We start from the raw sequence: 19,152 nt of genomic DNA, 5'->3' as shown, positions 1-19,152 counted from the left end.
TCACTTCCAAATTTGCACCTTCTTTGCAGAAGCTTGCTATTGGAACTTATTTGCTCCACCTGAATCTGCCACAGGAATTCCTATCCTCTCTCAAGACAAAAGACAAAAAGGGAGATGGAGTTACTGCAAGAGATTTCTAAGCAAAACTGGAGATACTTGGAGAGGGCCTGTAAAAGAAAGTTCGTAGTAGAAGTGAAGCAAGATTATTGTATTGGAGAAAGCATGACTTTCTTGATTCTGTTTATCACTGAGTGGTTTATTTAGTTTAACATATCAGTTTTTAGTTTAGAACTGTCAAACTGTGGTTCTTTAACAACCAGTTTAAGTAGTTTCTAACTATGGATATTGACTATAGTTAAAAATAATATTTTTTTACCTTTCCTGCTATTAGAGTGCCATTATTTGCTTCTGAGGCTGTTGCTGGTTTGGTAGCGTAGCTAGAATCTTGAGTACTTTTGTTGGAGTTGGGACGTTTCTGTAAGATTTCCCTCCGTGAACCCACGTTTCTGCTAACAGAGGTTGATAAGATAAATCACTTTTGAAAGCTTACTTAAGAAGAAGGAAAGAGGCTGGGGGATGATGAGAAATTAATGCAGAAATGGATGAAGTGTTGAGAAAGGAATGGGATAGATGACGATGCTTTAAAAGCAAAGGTGTCATGTGCTGCAAATTTAGCATGGGAAGACTTCTGTGGTGCTAGGAGAAGCTGCACACTTGGTCCTTCCCTTGTGTTATTAGGGAAGAGCATGCAGTGCAGAATGAACATGCTACAGTTTTACTTCTCATGTTCTTAATGACAGTGAGTGCTCTACTGGGAACATTTTTCAGCTGCCTAGCAATGTTTCTTCAGTGGATTCATCCAAAAGTTATTTTCACTGTCTTTTCCTTTGTTCTCTTCGAGACATTAAAAGTCATTGACACCTCAGATAAGCGATAGCTCAGGTTTCAAATTTAAGTATTTCACAACAGCTTCTTCTGCAGGGCTAACAGAAAGCTTAACTGGTTTTATTCAATTTGTTACATGTTGTGCTTAGTGTTCTTCCATTATCCATGGCTTCTCTGCCTTACTTATTTCCATGGAAACTACTAAAGATACAAAGGGCACAGTAATGCTACTTGATAGAGCAAATTCTCAGCTAGAAAACACTGTTTTTCAGCATAGTCACCACCATTAGCTATGCATTCTTGCCAGCAATGAACAAGAGCTTGCTTGCACCGTAAAGACTGTACCAGTGGCAGTAACCCACTGTCACCACTGCTGAAACACACCATCCACCACCTCACTGTGCTAACATCCACAATTTGATCTTCATACACGTTCAGCTAGCATCAGTGAATGTCAGTGGGTGCATTTTATCCTCACCGAGGAATTGATTTCCACCCCTTTGCTTCATGTGCACATCCGTGTCAGATGCCATTTTGTCAGACTGCCCCTTTGCCTACCATCTGTCACACAACAACAAAATGTCGTGGAATATTGGCAGGAAGGTTCAACCTCTATTGCTATCCCACCAACATCTGCCTCTAATATCATGGGACAGCATAATAAAATAGGAAACACTACTTTTGGAGCAGTCTTCATATAAGACTGTTAAGAATAGTAAGAGATAACTTTTTGGGAATAGTACTTGAGAGTTATCACTAAGGTGTCTGAAATCTTAGCCCAACTACAGAATGCATCCTCTCTCTTTCTTCTCTTGCCAGAAAAGATAACAGGTGCAAATAAAATTACCAGGAAGAAGGTTCGTACAATATATAACAACTGTGGATTGGGTTTCCCAGAAAGTCAGTGACTTACTATATATGAAAGTAAACAACTTTAGAGTGCATATATGTTAATTGAAAATATCATTATTAATCCTCTATTTTATTTGTGTGCATGCTAGTGTTTTCAAATGCAATGGTATTTTTGAGAACGGAAGTATGGGGAAGGCTAACGTTACGTTAAATGATAAAGTCATAAGTAGGCATTCAAACAAATGTTTCTTCCCAGTGGGAAAGAGGAGGCTGAGGGGAAACCTTATTGCTCTCTTCAGATTCCTGAAAGGTGATTGCAACAAGAGTGAGGCTGGTCTCTTCTCACTGCTGACAGGATGAGGGGAAACGGCCTTAAGTTGCCCCTGGGGGAGGTTTAGGTTGGATATCAGGACAAACTTCTGTACTGAAAGGGTTGTTAAGCACTGGAATAGGCGCCCCAGGGGGGTGGCTGAGTCACCATCCCTGGATGTGTTCAAAAACCATTTGGATGTGGTGCTCAGGGGCATAAATTAGTGGAGGGTTGTCAGAGTGAGGGTAGTATGGTCAGGTTGTGGTTGGACTTGATGATCTTGAAGGTCTTTTCCAACCTGAGCAATTCTGTGATTCTATGATTTTGATTAAGTTATGAATGTAATGTAAATAGTTTGAACAGAATGTAATGTAAATAGACAAGAAGTAGCATTTATTCACCTATTCTGAAATGGAGAGGCCAAGCTAATTTACTCTCCATCTAAAAGGTAATTAGCAGATAGTATTTAGAGGAGATTCTACATCACAGAAGGCAGTCAAACATTCCTTAGAGGAGGAGGCATTGATATAGAAACAGGAAAGCATTGTAGTTTAGTGTACCATGGCTGCTAAATAGTCTTAAAATGCCAGTAGTGTGGGTTAGGAGGAAGCTGCAGAAAGGGTAAAAAACTGACCTGGACAAGGTTTAAAAATTTTAGTTTATTCAGTTTACTTCCCCCCCCAAATGATGAATAAGAGTCTGTGAATGGGAAACATGCCAGTAGTAGAAGGTTTGTGAGTCTTGCAGTTCAAAAAGGGTGGCCCTTGCATTGCAGAATGCTCTTGGGTGTATGGTTTAATTTTTAGGTGGTACTGTGTGGAGCCAGGAGTTAGACTCACTGATCCTTCTGGGTCCTTTCCAACTGAGAATATTTTGTGATTCTATGAAAATTACATATTTTTATAGATTAAATGCAGATATAAACACTGACATCACAACCACTACTTTAAAATGTAACTTTTTTGCCCTAATTTCTTAATGCATGTAACTTCCTGCTTAACAAAATAACCTTTTCTATTGTTTCTCTAGAGGGAAATCCATTTGTCCAAGCAATACCTTAACTTCTGTGCTGGATAAAGAAATGAAGAGCAGGCCTCCACCTCCTATTCCTCATTACAAACAAACAGATAAGTAAGAAATTTATTTCAAAAATTCTGTGCTCAGTTATTTGAAAGGGTGTTGACTTCAACTTTATAATCCCCAGGTCTTCGTTTTTCCCAAGCCATGTGATACTTTGGAGCTTTCAGCCTGCACTAATATATTCTTTCTATAAGAAGTGAACATGAAATGAAGTGTTAACGAAATGTAGAGTTGACCATGTGACATAAAAGCAGTAATAAAACAAATGTGGATCTAATCTTTATATAAATACTAGGCAGTTAAGAAGGTATGGATGTTTCAGAGGCTATGTATTTGAACAGTGAGTATGTGTATTTTTCCTCTAGTGGATATAGTAGTCCCACAGCTGGCTAAATGGGAACTGTGTTTTTCTCAGATACTGAAAACTACTTAAGATGGAGTATGTAGGGCTTCTTGGTGAATAGTCTAATAGAACAGTCTTTACTTTGTATGACCTACCAGCTTCGGGCACCTGTAGGCATCTCATAGTTAGGAAAATTTTCAGTAGGTGGCTTATTCTTTGTACATATTTGTTCTTAAGGGCTCTTCCCCAAGTTATTTCCACAATAGCACTTGAATCCTTGTCCTCTGAAAAACTATTTGGAGAAAGGGACAAGTTAATTCTGCACTAACTATTGCAGGAGAGTATTAAGTAGCATCTTAAATAGATGCTGCTGAAATACGTAGTAGACTGTTTTGAGAAAGATGTAAATTGCTTTAGAATTCAGCATCAGAGCAAGCCACATGTCTGAAAAAAACTGTTTCACTGTGTAACCTACTATGAATTTTCTACAGTTTGTTACCTTTTATTTCCACTTAATTCTGCAGGATTTCTGTCTTCAGTGACCTTAGTCAAAGTGGATTATGTAACAAAATTGCAAAGGACTTTCACCATTTATTTTAAATAGAAAGAACTTTAGAATTATGTAACAAAATCTGCTGTAGGACTTTGTACTGTCTTAGGGCAAAAGTCTTCACAGTGTTTAGATTTCGTGTTACCATATTGTGGTTTAACACTGACAGCAGCTAAGCATCATCATCCTGCTCTCTCACTCCCCCTCCTCAGAAGGATGGGAGGAGAAAATATGATGGGGAAAAAAAGCTTGTGGACTGAGATAAGGACATGGAGATCACTCACCGATTACAATGGCATGCAAAATATGTCAGGGTAGATTAACTTGTCTGTTGATAACAGACTGGAGCAGTGGAAGTTAAAGGAAACTAAAACCATCTTCTTCCTTCTATCCGCTTTCTTCTACCTCCTCCCTCTTGGCATGAGGAAATGGCTTGTGGTCAGTTGTGTAATCAATGAATATATGGACGTTATAATTTAGAAATGTACAAGAAAGTTAGGCTGAACAGGTAATCACACCAAAGAACAATGGATGGAAAGCTTACCCTTGTCCTGGGCTCGCTGAGAAGACTCCAAGAGGAACGATCTCCAGAAGAGATCCTTCCCCATTGGTAGTCAGCACTTCAGTGGGATCTAGGAGAGGTGAAGGCAGGCTCCAGCCCTTCCGCCAGAATTATTAGAATATAATTTAGAACTGCCATCTACCAATGCAGTGTGCAAGTGCACCCTGAGACATTATGAGAATTTGTGATTTCAGTTTACTTCTGTCTCGTTTCTTGTGCACAGTGAGTAATATCTACTATTCTTATAACTTCAGGAATAGTGGAAGCAGCGGTTTGTCCAAACCATTAAAAGAAGAGCCAGTAATTGACTACTTTGATGTCCAGGACTGAAGTCATTGATGTAGAATTACGGCACAGAAGCTCACAGGTGAAGATACTAAATTACTGCAGAAGGTGCTTTTGGTTACTTGTCAAATGAGTGCTTGTCCAACATATCCATGGTTTAACATCAGAGGCTGGATTGCAATACTTTACCTAAGTGCATTGTACCTAACAGTTGTACCATTTTTTTTTTATTATTTTTTTTTTTGAAAGCTGGGTTGTCTGCACTTTTTTTTAATCTAATATGCTTTCAGAATGATGTGAATTTTCATCAATGCCTTGAAAGTGAAAGAAAATTATCAAACAGATTATTTTGGGTAATAGGAATAATAATTCTTACAGATTTATTTTGATGTATCTCATGCAGTTTAAAATGAACCAGGAATAATCTGATAAAAACATTAATGGGAATATTCTAAAAGCATTTTCTGATATTATTAATTCAATGGGAATATTCTAAAAGCATTTTCTGATGTTATTAATTCACTTCCATGTTACTGTGGTGAATCTGGAGATTTGAGTTACTCTTCTGTGTGCAAGGAAATATGAAACTTAGTCACTAACTATGAATATACACTCTAGACGTCACAAGAGCACAGACTTCTTTTGGTATCTGAAGAAAAAAGATTTGAGGAAGGTGGAAAATTAAGGTTTATTCTGTTGTATCTCAAATTTGACATTAAAAAAATAGACAAGAAAATTACTGATGCTGTTATTTGAGACACCAAACAAGATAATATTTAATATTATTATTTTAGTGTTCTATTTGGTTCATGTTTTATTTAGATAAGTTAGTTTGGTGGACTTGGGTTGTTTTTTTTTTTTGCATGGTTTTGTTCATTATTTGTAATATTCTTCTGTACTGTGAGAGCTCAAGGGAATATGTGAAGTTTGAGCTAAGTGTGTTTAGAGTCAGAGCAATATTTGTAAAATTTCTAAGAACATTTGTCTTAGCTCTTTGCCAGTGGGAGATATTTCTTGCATGGAAATGCCGTGAACAAAATGCCATGAGTGTCTGGTGTAAGAAGCAATTTCACAGAGGGTGGATTTGTTCCAGGTTATGAGGTGGGGTGGATGAGAAAACTGTAAGTCTGATCAGAAGTGGCACAGCTCTAACTTTTGTTGCCAAGACAATGCAAGGCAGCAACCCGTGCTTGGATTCATGGAGTCAGTCATGAAACTGCTAACCTTAAGTGTGAAGAATTCTGTGACTACGTTTCATTCTCAGTGATATGAGATTGTGAAATATGAAACAGCGGCAAATTCACCTCATCTGCCTCCAAAACCTTTTCAGAATTAAAATGCATGTTACTGCAAATTTTTGTGCTAATTATTTTGCATAAGACGACTTAAATGTGTCTAAATGCCTCAAATGCATATGCTTCTGTTATAAGAACAGTTACCAGAAGGATTCTCAGTTCTTGAGCTTTTAATTTGCATGTAGTGGTTTAAATCTATTTTCACATTTTTTGTATTACATTTAGTGAACAGAAATGAAAGATAAATTGACAAAGCCTATAGTGCCCTTATTTTTTTAAGCAAATTAGTGTTTGATCCTACAAAGTGTAGCACTTTGCTATATTCAGTGAAAGAAGTAAGTTGCTTGGCATCTTTTCAGTAATTTATTTCTTCAAATCCCATCATTATGAGGAGTGTATCTGTTCCCAGTATTTGCAGTGCCAGCTCACTGTGGCTAGACAAAGGGTAACTTTGGTCTAGAAATTCAGAGCTATGTTAGTATTTCCAAGCTAGTAACTGCCAGCAGGGGGAATGTACGTAGTTACACTGCAGAGGTTTGTTCTGGACAGGAGCTGTCACATGTCTGGTAAGCTGAAGGTGTATCACATCCCTCCAGTGCAGTTGGCATACCGTAGGTATGAAGAAAGCATCATCAAAAACAAAACCACACCTAATTGATTTGGTTGATATTAAACAGCATAAGGCTGAAGCGTGTTAACTTTTCACCCACACTGAAGTGAATGCAGCTGATGCTTCTCATCTGTACTTCTGATTTGAAATACAAAACTTAAAAGGCTTCCATAACATTATACTCCTTTTTTTAAAAATCAAATTACATCTGGCATAAAAATATGAACTTGGTGAGATGCACTTCAGCAGTCAAGTATTCTGCTACTGTTCTTACTAAAGCCCAGGTATCTTTAGCTTCTCAAGTTGAAACTAGTAACTACACTGAATCTGTTCATACTGAGAAGTCATACTCATCACTATACATCTAACTGCATGAATATCAAAAATTTTATGTAGATATGTATATTAAGCATCTCAAATCATGGCTGTTGGAGCTTATCTGTAGTTATGCATCAAGTCACACGTGGAAAAACATTTGGTTTGCAATGCGTTTCAGTAACTTGGTTGAAACATGATACTACATATCTACCGTACATCTAGGGAGATGATATCAAAAGGAGTAAGTATGGATGTCTTTCTTCCTAGAATACAGTAACATGGCCTTAAAAAGGAGCTCAGCAATGTATAACAGAGGTGTTTGCTCTGTTCTCATGTGCTTTGGCTGCAGTGTCTGTGACTTTCACATGGAATAGTACTAAAGCCGGTAGTTTTGAACTTCTTACTGCACGCGTGCCTCATGGAAATAATTTTCAATTAGCTATTTTGTAACTCCTTCAGCAGACCTTTACACCTTTATCTGACAGAAAAATGATGGATAACAGCAATCTTTGCATCAGTGAAGTCAGTAGCAAAATCTTCACTGATGTCACTGTAACCAAGACTTGAGCTTGAATATACTAACCATTTTCCACAGCCCGCAGAGTGATGTTGTTTCTTGTAAACTTACTTGGTGCAGGTGTTCTGCAGTAAGCATCCTTTGAAATAACTTGTGCTCTAAGTTAGAATTCATGCAACTTCATGAAGCGCTTTGAAAATTGTGTATAAAACAGATATTTTTGCATTTTGGCTGTGATATTACTTATATTGTTTAATGTGTTTAAAGTGCTCTGAGTATTAACTGCTTGGGTTTAACCTAAAATTGTGTAGGATGCTTAAGTGGACCTCGGTACCACGGTTTCTGTGGCACTTCTGTACAATATCTGCCACCTAATGAAATAAGCAAAATAAGAAAAGTGTTTTAGAACAATTTAAGTTATTTGTTGAAAGATTCTTATTTGACTTGGTTGGGTTTTTGTTTATTTTTTGAAGTTATTGGTGTCAAATGACCTTCTTTATAAAGCTGAAATAAAAGTAAATTGAAAGTTCTGTGCTTTAAATTGTTTCCAATCTCTGTTTTGGTATTTCAGAGTTGTCAGAGTCCCTTCAGGACTTTAATGGGACAGATTAACAAAAGTCTGTCTGACAGAGTCTCCTCAGGACTTTCACTGGGCAGTTTCAAAAAGAACAGATTTATGTAAGGGGTAGACATAACACATTGGGTATTGCAGCTGATAAATGCACTAGCTGCCAGTAGTGTGAATATATGATCATAATGCTAGCAAAACACATGATATCTCAGGTAGTCTTCTCCAAGAGGTGAGATGTAATGCTTAGAAAGAAAGTGTCCCTGTCTTGGTGGAAGAGGAGGAGCACAGCTTCCCCTCTCTTAGCTCTCTTCTCTCCTTCAGTTTCTTCTTCTTTCTCTTCCTCTTCACTGTGCAACCCATGACATATTTCCCCTTATATCCTAAACCTTCTTTGTTTCCCATATTGGGTGATGTTTAACATGATCTGGCAGAGAGTTGAGCACTACAGTCATATCTATTTAGCATGTTCTTCTAAGAGGTCATTGTCATACAAGTGGGGTGTTAACTTTAGTATTAATTTCATGGCTAATGAAGCAAAAAGTCTCACTCCAGGCACTGTGGCCTTCAAGATTCTGCTCTGGAGCAGTTTTTCTGCTCATTCCCACAGCCTTCAGCCAAAACAGGATTGTTCTGCTGCCACAAGACTCCTCCACCTGCTGCTTTTTATGCCAGTCTCAAGGACTTCCATCACCAAGGTGTACGCGAAGATAAGCAGGCATCAGCATTTTTAATACTCTGTGTGAAAATCCCAAACCTGCTGCTGCTTGCCCTGGTGAGATAAAGGAGGGGCAACAGATGTCTCCTGCATGGATATTTGCTTTGCTTGCCCTCATATCCTTTTGTGAAATTGCGTTCAGGAACTGCCACCTAGTAAATGATTCAGGTTCTAAAGTCCAGTCTTTTGATGTATCTGCCTTTTATTCTCTGGAAGTGTAGAAAGTTTGTTCTAATTCAGGAGCTGGAGGGCTTCTTTTATGAGAAGTTGTAATAAACAAATCTAATAACCATTGTAAGAAAAAATGTGTATTAGTCTGACATTTTCCTGTAGGAGATGAGAACAAAAGAATTGTCTCTGTTTAAAAATCACACTTAAGATAAGTTTACGTGTTTTACTAGGGAGCATTTTTGAAGAAATCTAAGTTGTGGTGGCAAATAAAAGTCTGTGGTGAAAACTGGTGTTTGAATGTAATGGATAGTTCCCTGTCAAACAATGTAGTAAGGATTGTGCTTTCCATTCAAGGCACTTAAAGGTCTTGTTGTCTTTAACAAGCAATTCAGGGAGTCTCAGACTTTACTGCTTACCTGGTAAGTTAGGTACCTCCTCACAGATATTAATAAATGCTATTTCAGGAAGTGTAAATTAAAGTCTTAGCTCCATAACTCCTGGGTAAGTACTGATTTAGGCTGGTGCTTAAATTCAGTATTTTTGTGTCAAATAAATAGGTACCAAATAAGTTTCTAATTAAGTCTGTGTGATTGCTTAGGAGGGATTATTCAACAACTTCAGTCAAAAGTTTATGCAATTCTAATAATTTTCTATTGAAGTAGGCAATAATTAAGCAAGTATTAGATTGACACCATTGAAATCTCATTGAAGTAGATTATTAATTGTTATTTCTGATAACTTTATTGAAGGCATGCTACATCTTACTTGCTGACATCTAGATCTTAAGAATGATGACTGATGGCTGAAACAATGATTTCATTGTAATTATCTTGTAGCTCTCCCATTTTTTTCCAGTTCTGACTAGAGGAATTATTCTAGTTTTTATCATAAACGTAGTTAAAGCCTGGGAATGAACACAAAATTATACAAGTTGTCTAGAAGTCAATGTAGTATAAAAAGAACTGGAGGCAAAGGAAGTTGTGCCAGGTGGTTAGCAAGTTGAACTTAAGCTAGCAGCGCACCCCTGTGGCAAAGGCAGATAACATCCTGCTGTTGTAGGATGCACTTAGAGCCTAAGTGATTGCTCTCTTTTATTCAGCACTTGTGATCTTTCTGGTGTTGGGTATAGATAGCTGTATGTTTCCCAGTACTGTAGAGACCTGGTCAAACTGAGTCACCAGGTGGTCAGGAGATTGATCACATGATGTTCGTGGAGAGGTGATGGCACTGGGTTTTTTCAGCCTCTGGAGACTCGGGAGATCTTACTGTGACCACGAGTGCCTGAGCAGAGGGGAGTGAGAAGATAAAGCAAGACTCCACTGTAGAAGAATGGAAGGAAATGGGCACAAGCTGAAACACAAGAAATAACTGCAAAGTCTTTTTTACCATGAAGATGGTAAAACACAGAGTTAGCCCAGAAATGTTCTAGTCTGTCAAGGTCCTGAGCAATCCGTTATAAGCAAACATTCTTTTAGCAGGTAAGCAGACCAGATCAACTCTTAAGGTCCCTTCTAACCACCTGAGTCAGAAAACTTTGGATGGTACATTCAGGATGTCCTTGGTTTTTAGGTACTCACAAGCACTTCAAAGTAGTCATCTGTGACTTCAAGAATATTCCTTGTTCACAGGCCGAGTTCCTAGGATAGCAGTTCTTAAGCTGGAAGGCATTACATCAACTAAATGGTGGGCTTACAAATATAGTGGCCTTACAAGCATCAAATAAGAGTAATGAAGACACAGAATGTGTTTGCAATTCAGTGGTTTAGGAAGGAAGAGAATAACAGCGTCTTGATTTGGTCCAGCAACTAGAACAAGGTCAGAAACCATCTGGCTATCTGGCCATCAGCCATCTGGATAGATTACAGTCAACGATAAAAACAAAAAAAAAGATGGACAGAGATACAGTTTTTCAGTTATAACTAAGAATACTTTTGGTGAAGTTGGCATGATCCAATAAATTGGAAAGGTTTTTATGGCTGTGGGAAAGTTAAACAGCAAAAATGTCCTAAGGCTGACCTGAGAGATTACATGTGTCATTATATTACATATAGTTTGTTTTTAACTTTTGGAGCAATTGGATGATCCAGAAACAGACAGGAATAGAGAATAGGCTAGCAGAAAGAAGATGGAGGTCACCCAGATGTGGGCAGTGAGCCCTTCTGGTTGCAGTCTATTGTGCGCACCACCTCTACTCTTTTGTTTTTGATCAAAACCCAACTGACCCTGTGAGGAAGGGAAATATAAGGATAAATTCCAGAGGATAAGCTGTGTCCAGTGGTCAAATGACACTGAGAAATGGCAGATACTTAGCCTAGCTGGAAGGCTAGTGGTGGAATCTATGTGCTGCAGGAATACCAACAGAAGGGTGTAGAGGTAACTGAACTCGGGAGAGTCTATGTGACAGTCACAGCTGCAACTCTTCTCTCTTGCTTCCCTGTCCTAATCAGATTAAGGTTTCAGATATTCCTTCTGCTTTCTCAGGTTTCCTATTCTCACAGCCCATAAGTTACTCATTCTGCCCATTCAAGCCAGAGATATTGTGTCATTCCTCCCAGTCTTATTCTGTGCAGTCTTTTCCATAAGAAGCTTAGTCCACCTATGTTGCTTTTTTGTCCTGTCCAATTGTGAAGGTAGGTCTGGCTCACAAAGACTGTGTTTAAAGGATAGATCTGTAGCAGTCTGAGTAATTTCTGGCGCCTTTCTCTGACATTACTTGCCTCTGCTTTCCTGATTTTGAGAGGATAAACAATCAACTTTGTCCCAGCTTTAAAATCCCTTGTTCTAACAGGAATTATAGTGAGACATATGGGCCACATGTCTGGGAGTGTATATATAAATATACAATTAAATATAAATATACGATTAAATATAAATATACAAATGCACTACATCTATAAACACAGGAAATAAATCCTAACATATTTAAGGCCTTAGTGTCAAAAGATGTATTTTTAGAGAAAACAGAATTTCTAGAATGGGAGTGACAAGACATTTGTACTTTCCAGCTAAGGATCTTTTATGTAGCAGTGATGAGCTGAAAGAATGAAAAGTGTTCTTTCAGAGAACAGTCTACATCTCTACAGAACCTTAAGACTTTACAGTTCTAAGTACATCACCTGTGCCTTTAATCTGCAGTGCCAGTTGGAAGGAATGTGGCTTCTTCCCACTGCACTCTTATCTAAGGGCATAACATACTAAAAGAAAGAATATTTTGCAAGTTTGGCACGACCTGTGTGGATGCTGTCCTACTCAATTGCTATCACAGACTGCATCTACCCCAGAACATCATAGTTTCTTCTTATGGTCAGTAATTGCTGCAGACTTACAAGAACAGGAAAAGCAGGATTGGAGATGGCTGTAATGATTTTTAAATTCATTAAGTTTAAGCTTACAGGGAAAATTATGGAATTTTGACCAGGCTGATGTACTTACCTTTAATTTCCCCCAGGACTAAGCTGATAGATAAACTTACCTGGTTTTCTACTATGTTAATTACCTTTAGCACCCTATATAATCTACTTGCAGAACTCATCATTCCAGACATTTCATTTTTTTAATAATAGGAAACAATTATTCTGACCTTCTTATTCTGAGCCATTTTTTTCATTCCTGGACTGAACAGTTTTTGGGGTTATTTCTGCAACTGCTTAAATATCCAGGCATCAGTTCCTGCATTGGAAATCGGAATATTGCTACATCAAAAGCTTATTTGCAAGCCCCACTACAACTTCATGTAATTATTCCTCTAAATCGCTGTGTTAATCTGAGAAACTTGACTTGCTTTTGTTTACTGAGAAATATCTATTGCCCTCTGCAGTTGTTCTAGGCAGGAATAAGTAGCCAATAAACTTCGCTTTCATCATTAACTGTATTAAGACTTGAACTATTAAACTTTGTAACACAGAAAAGTGACAAAACTTGCAGCTTTTGTTTTGCTGATAAAGTTAGTTCCAGTTAGTTTGCAGATAAATAAAGTCTGGAGATAGCTAAGTTAGCTGTATGATTGTTCTGTTCACAAAGAAGCAAATTGCTTCTGACAGGTTCTTGGTAATAGCAGACAAAGTACTCGCAGGCAGGCCAGTGCTCATATGTAGAAAGAAGAGCTGAACTCATTCATCTGGTAAAAGGGGCTCTCTGGCTACACAACATTCCTCAGGAAGCAAGGCAGGCCCAAGAGATGCGTTTCCTTTAGTGGCTGGCCCTTTCATGAGCACAGGGTGCCTCCACCCTGGGCGCAGCCCTTCTGGTCGCAGGAGGAGCGCAGTACAAACAGTTTGCCTGTGCTCCCTGGGCCAGACACACCTGTTCACCAGGTGCTCAGCCACCAGCTCATACCGTGATCTGACGGCTCCCCTACACTCCACCCCTTCACAGCACTAACAGCTATTGGGCACATTTGGAGATAAGCCCATACACCGCAATTACAGTATAAACAATTCCTGTGTGTAATACACATAGGTCTGTAAATCAGTTCACTTGTGTGCACAGGCTTCATAGTTGTTGCAGGATCGCACACAAGGCTCAGAGTTGTTACAGGGTTTATTCATTAGATGTTTCCCATTTTTTTCCCCTCAAGAAATTCCACCACCAGGTACCACTGCAATGCAGAACGCTATGACGACTCTGCAGTGGGACCAGAGCATATCAGAGGTCAGTGATACGCTCCTGCTGATGGTTTTGTGGGCCACAGATCTTGGGAGTAAAACAAATGTTTAACCAGCACAAATTGGGAAGTCCACCCTCCAAAGGTAAAAACACAAGCGGTAGTACTGCCCTAGGTCAATATTTCTGCCTGAACAGGGCATGCCCAGGCCATTTGAACCACTCCCTTTGGCCTGCTATTGAGAGTTGGATGACTCTATCAGGCACCAGAGAGGGAGTTTGGACCTGCCAAAGCAGTACAATCGCTGTTTCTTCTCTGGGGTCCATGTGCCAAATACTTGTGGAGGTACTGACCCCCCTCCTTTCTAGTCACCTCCCTCATAATGCAAGTAGGCTGTTCCTCTTTGATCCTACCTGCACCTCCTACGGCCACTTAACCTTGCGGTTCCCAGGCTCAAGGTGAGGGAGCAGAGTATTTATTCAGCAAACCAACTTGGAGTTTCGAGTATACATTGTTTCCCTTAATTTAGATCCTAGGTGGGAAGGCCCAAGTTGTTTATAATACATGCAGGGCACTGGGTCAGCCCTGGCTCTTCCATTTAAATCTCTCAGCATCTCATGCAGTGATTCAGTCCACCCTGCGGGGACTGGGAGTTAATCTTCAGAGCAGCTGTTAGAATGCCATTATGCCACTCCACCAGGCCCTGCTCCTGTCAGATTATGGGGCAGATGGTACCACCATTCGGTGATTTTCCTCAGCTCACTTCTGTACCATTCCACCCATAGAATGTATTCTTCAGTGTAATGCTATAATGTGGACTGCGATAGTAGCACTGTGGCAAAGTCTTCAGCTACAGCAAATGAGAACAAGCCCAAACGCAGCAGCCACAGAAGGAAATGAAGGCCTCGGGTAGGCAGGGATATCCAGCAAGAGATGCCCTCACCTCCACTGCCAACTCTTAATTGAGGTCTGGGAAGGGGTGGATCCTGGCTCCACCCCTTCCAATCACTCAGTTGGCCCTGCCTTCCCACAAGGTGTTCAATCACTGCCTCAGGCCATGACTTTGCATTTCTGCTACTCTCCACCCCTTCATGGCATGAACCAATGATTGAAGGTAAGCCCTATCCAGTACACCATGATCCAGTACACCATGATCCAGTACACCATGATCCAGTACACCATGATCCAGTACACCATGATCCAGTACACCATGATCCAGTACACCATGATCCAGTACACCATGATCCAGTACACCATGATCCTTTGTCACAATTGTTGTGGTGTAGATTGACGAAATATAAGACGATTGATGATTGGTTCTTGGTTGAGATTCATTTGCGGGTCAGTGTTCAATGGTTCTCCTGAAGGCACGTAGTTCTCAGACCAGGGAAGGCTTGGCTCACTCCATCAGTCCCATTCAGTCCACCACCAGGTGTCACACTGATCTTACAGTGAACTGGAGCATCTTCATGTCACCTCGCTCTTCCTGGTGATCCTGTGGACTCAAAGAGACTCACAGAGAGTAGCTTAGATGTTTCAGAGGTACCAGAAGGGGTAGGTCTGCTTTCCACAGCACAGTACAGGCTGTGTTCCTGTCCTGGGTCAACTTCAGCTTGCACTGGGGCATGTCCTGGCCATCTGTACCATACCCTTTGGCCTGATATGGAGCTGCATGACTATATTGGGTACCAGAAGGGGAAGGTATCATGATTTGCCACAGGGACATAAGACATAATTAAGGTCCCCTTAACAATGAAAACCAGAGCATTGCCCACAATGTCTGCAGGCTGTATACCTATTACTGGGGAGACTACCGATCCCCCAACTTCCAGTAATCTTCCCCAAGGTGCAAGTAGGCCACACCATTGAGGTGCTACTTGCATCTTCCAAAGCCATTCTATTGAATGGGTACCTGGTTCTAGGTTCTGGGAGGAGGGAGCAGAAGATTATTTTCATTGCCAGTTTGGGATCTTACCTAATTACTGGTGCCCATAATTGGGATCATAAACAAGGAGGCCCACATTATCTGTAGCATCTTCAGGGCACTGGATCTGCCATCATTCAGGCCTTTCATCCAGGTCTGAGAGTCTGCCTTCATGGCAGCCTTAGGAATATCATTACAACATTATAACATTCAGTAATCCCTCCAGATTATATGGCAGGTGGAATCACTGCTCAATATTGTGTTGTGCCTGTGGCCCTGTGTAGTACCACTGTGCCAGTAAAATGAGTCCCTTGGTCGCTCTCAATGACTTGAGGTGTCCCATAGGCAGCCGTCAACTTGATGAGTGCCTTGATGGTATATGCCTGGTTCGCTCTCAGCACTGGATAGGTGTGCAGTAGCCCACTTGCAGTGTCGATGCAGATCAGGGCATATCTCACCCAATCAGACCGAGGGAGGGGCCCAATGTAGTTGACCTGCCATCGCTGGAGAGGATTGTGTTCTCTAGCAAGGTGGGCTGTTGTTTCAGGCAAAGGTCTGTCTCATCTTGGAGCAAGCATTGCAGACTCAGCATACCTGGACAATATCAGATAGTTGTATGGGCAGCCTCCATGCAGCTGCCCACATTGTCTTTTGTTTAGCATGCTGCAACATCTGATGTAACCAGTGGGTGATGTTCTCAGATGGGGAGTCCTCAGTCCATCAAACTTGGATGAATGTGTTGGATTCATCATTTCCCAGTGAACGTAGGGGTTGGTGGCCGGTCCCATGTTTAACCACATTCTGTCCATCCAACAACATATCTGTGCCCCAGATTGGTCAGGCATGAATAGTCCAGTTCTGGGAGGCCCACTGTACAATCCAAAGAGTGAACCCCAGGTACACAGCCCAACTGTCTGTGCAGATGTTCAGGATACCATTGCCAGGTTCCTTGATGGTTCCATCCACACGGCTCACAGTTATGCCCATTGCCACTCTGACCATCCCTTTCTTCAAACAAGGCTGTATCAGTGCAGATATGGTATGCCATTGCTCCTTGGGTTACCCCTGCTGGACCCATCCATATACCACGCATCTTCAGGAATGGGATATTTTCCTTTCTGAACCAGACTCTTCTCTGGTGGAACAGCCATTGTCTCTTCTGGTGCATTGCTGTGATAAGCCACTGGGCCCAGGATCTTCTGGAGCTCTTTCAGTGGTGATGAAGGCAGACTACTCCTCTGGCTGAGATAGGCGACCCATTGTGCCACTACCTGCGTTTGGGCCACTCCTGTCTTAGGAAGGTGGGTCAGATCTTTCACCTACCCATGAATTGGTAAACTGACTTCAGATGTTTCTGTTATTGGCTCTACTGCCTTACTGCCTCTGTGCTACAGCATAGAGTAGGCAGCCAATAACTTCCCAGTGAATGTAGGGGTTGGTTTTTCAACTATACTGCACCTCTATTCTGCTCCATGCCAAACCTGAAACCAGAACCCAACTGGGGTTCAAATGAGATTTTGGCACTGCCATAGGCCCCAGCCAAAGCCATCCTGAGTTACATGGACATCTAGTTCGGCTGGAAGAGTAGGATCGAATATACCCTGTGCCTGGTCCTATTTAGCAGCTAATTTTGCTTGCTGGAATGCCTCTCTTTCCATTCTCCCCGTCCCATCTTTGGCCTTTCTTTGTGAGTCAATACAAAGGCCTCAGCAGCTGTGCTAAGTGAGGTATAAAGGAACACCAGTACCACAGCATACCCAGAAGTTCTTGCAGCTGCCTTGGCACAATGGGGACTGGGAACATCTGAACCTTGTCTATCACTGCACTGGGGAGTATTTTGGTCTTTCCTGACCCAGGAATTTCACCACAAACCTGGTCCTCACACTTCTTGTGGGTTTATAGCCCACCCTTTCTCTTGTAAATGAGCAGTTAACGAGTCTACTGTCTTCTAATGCGGGTCAGTTGTCAACATGGGATCATCAGTATAGTGGTATGTTTTAACCTATCAGGATTTTCCCATTCTTCTAGGTTGTGTGCCACTAAGTTATGACAATAGGTTGATGAACGCACGTAGCCATAGGGTAGGACCTGAAAGGTCCACTGCCTGCCTCCCCACATAAATGCAAACTGGTCTTCATTCTTCATGAATGGGAATACTGAGTCTAGGACACAGTGGTAGGCTTCTATCTCCCTACTCAATGTGTCCACCAGGGAGGCAATATCAGGTATGGCTGCATGAATGGGCAGCCTGACCTTATTTAACTTTCTGTAAATACATTGCCTTTCTATGTGCCGTCTGACTTCTGTCCTGTCCATATGGGGGAATTATATGGTCTATGTGCAAGTCCTATGATCCCTGCTTCTTCTAGCTTCTGCACCATTCCAGAGCTTTCCTCTTGCCCCCAGGAGTCTATACTGTTTAATATTAGCAATCCTGCATGGATTGGGCAAGCAAATAGCTCGTGTTTCACATGGCCTCTTAATAGCACCTGCACCATCCAGATACTAATATATCTCTCTCTCAGTCTGAACTCTCCCACAGTTATCTGGAGAGTAACACCCCATAGTATGTCTATGCTCAGGATATACTCTGAGACCAGAGCAACGGATAACTTATACCCCAGGGGTGGGAGATGCCCAAGCCCCAACCTCAACCATGTCTGGATTACAGGGATGGTCTGTCCACCAAACTCAGTCATCACCCCATTTCCCTGGAATTTGGTTGGATCACCGTAAAAATTGACATTTCTGCTCCCATACCAACTGCCATAACTCACTGTATATTCTTTCAGGACCAAAAAATAGTTCAACAAAAGGCCCCTGACAGGACCAAGGGCCCTAAGTGCAGGGGAGCTGGCATCCTGCATCATGCAAATAACTGAGCAATTGCCAGTTCTTTTTCCTCAGGTGGCTCAAGCATAGTGACCCTGGTCACTTGAGGAGGCTTTTTCCATTTATTGGTAAGTACGAAATCTTTCCGGTTCTATGTTCTTATTGGTATTTGTTCAATAATCCTCACCCCTGCTTTTTTTAGGGATTTTTTTGAAACTTCTGCTTGTCCTCCAACTGCCTCAATAGCTAAAGAAGGACATGATTGGGCTGGCAATCAATTTTAGCAAATTGAACCCCAGACTGGATTAAGTCATTGAACATTTGCTTTCTGGACTCCCAATTGAGGAGTCTGTAGAGCGGGTCTCCTAGTTTTAGTTATGGGGAAGATCTCGGCCCCTTCCAGTGTTCAGATATTGTGTCTGTGTAAAGGTGCTCTGTCTCCCCCAGCTCAGCCACCAATTGGGCTGCATGCTGGATGATGGCCTCTAAGGACACCAGTGTGCCATACTGGTGAGGAGGGACTTGTTATAGTATGAGATCTCTCATCGCTGCTGAGAATTTGACAAGGTCAGGACTCTTGAATGCATCATCGTAAGTTAACTCACTCATTCTCAGGTCTCTAATATAATTTTGAAGTTCTTCCATTGAGGTCCATAGACCAGTATTTATCAAAACGTTACTTTTGTTCAGCCATGTGATTCCATATGCAGCCATTATCCACCAAATTAG

General features: G+C 41.1%; 1 protein-coding gene across 1 annotated transcript in view; it reads left to right on the top strand.

Annotated features, from left to right (window-relative positions):
- NFX1 (nuclear transcription factor, X-box binding 1) overlaps positions 1-4,912 on the top strand; it is a gene marked incomplete at both ends in the record, with an annotated part of 70,753 nt that extends 65,841 nt beyond the window's left edge. Inside the window, 2 exons of the mRNA XM_079533922.1 lie at positions 3,077-3,178; positions 4,837-4,912. Coding sequence (XP_079390048.1) covers positions 3,077-3,178; positions 4,837-4,912 — 178 coding nt within the window. The remainder of the gene's footprint in view (positions 1-3,076; positions 3,179-4,836) is intronic.
- Between the last annotated feature and the right edge of the window lie 14,240 nt (positions 4,913-19,152).

Source organism: Tetrao urogallus (genome assembly GCF_951394365.1).
Source record: "Tetrao urogallus genome assembly, chromosome: 3".
Classification (NCBI taxonomy): domain Eukaryota; kingdom Metazoa; phylum Chordata; class Aves; order Galliformes; family Phasianidae; genus Tetrao; species Tetrao urogallus.
This window is presented reverse-complemented; position numbering and strand designations above follow the sequence as displayed.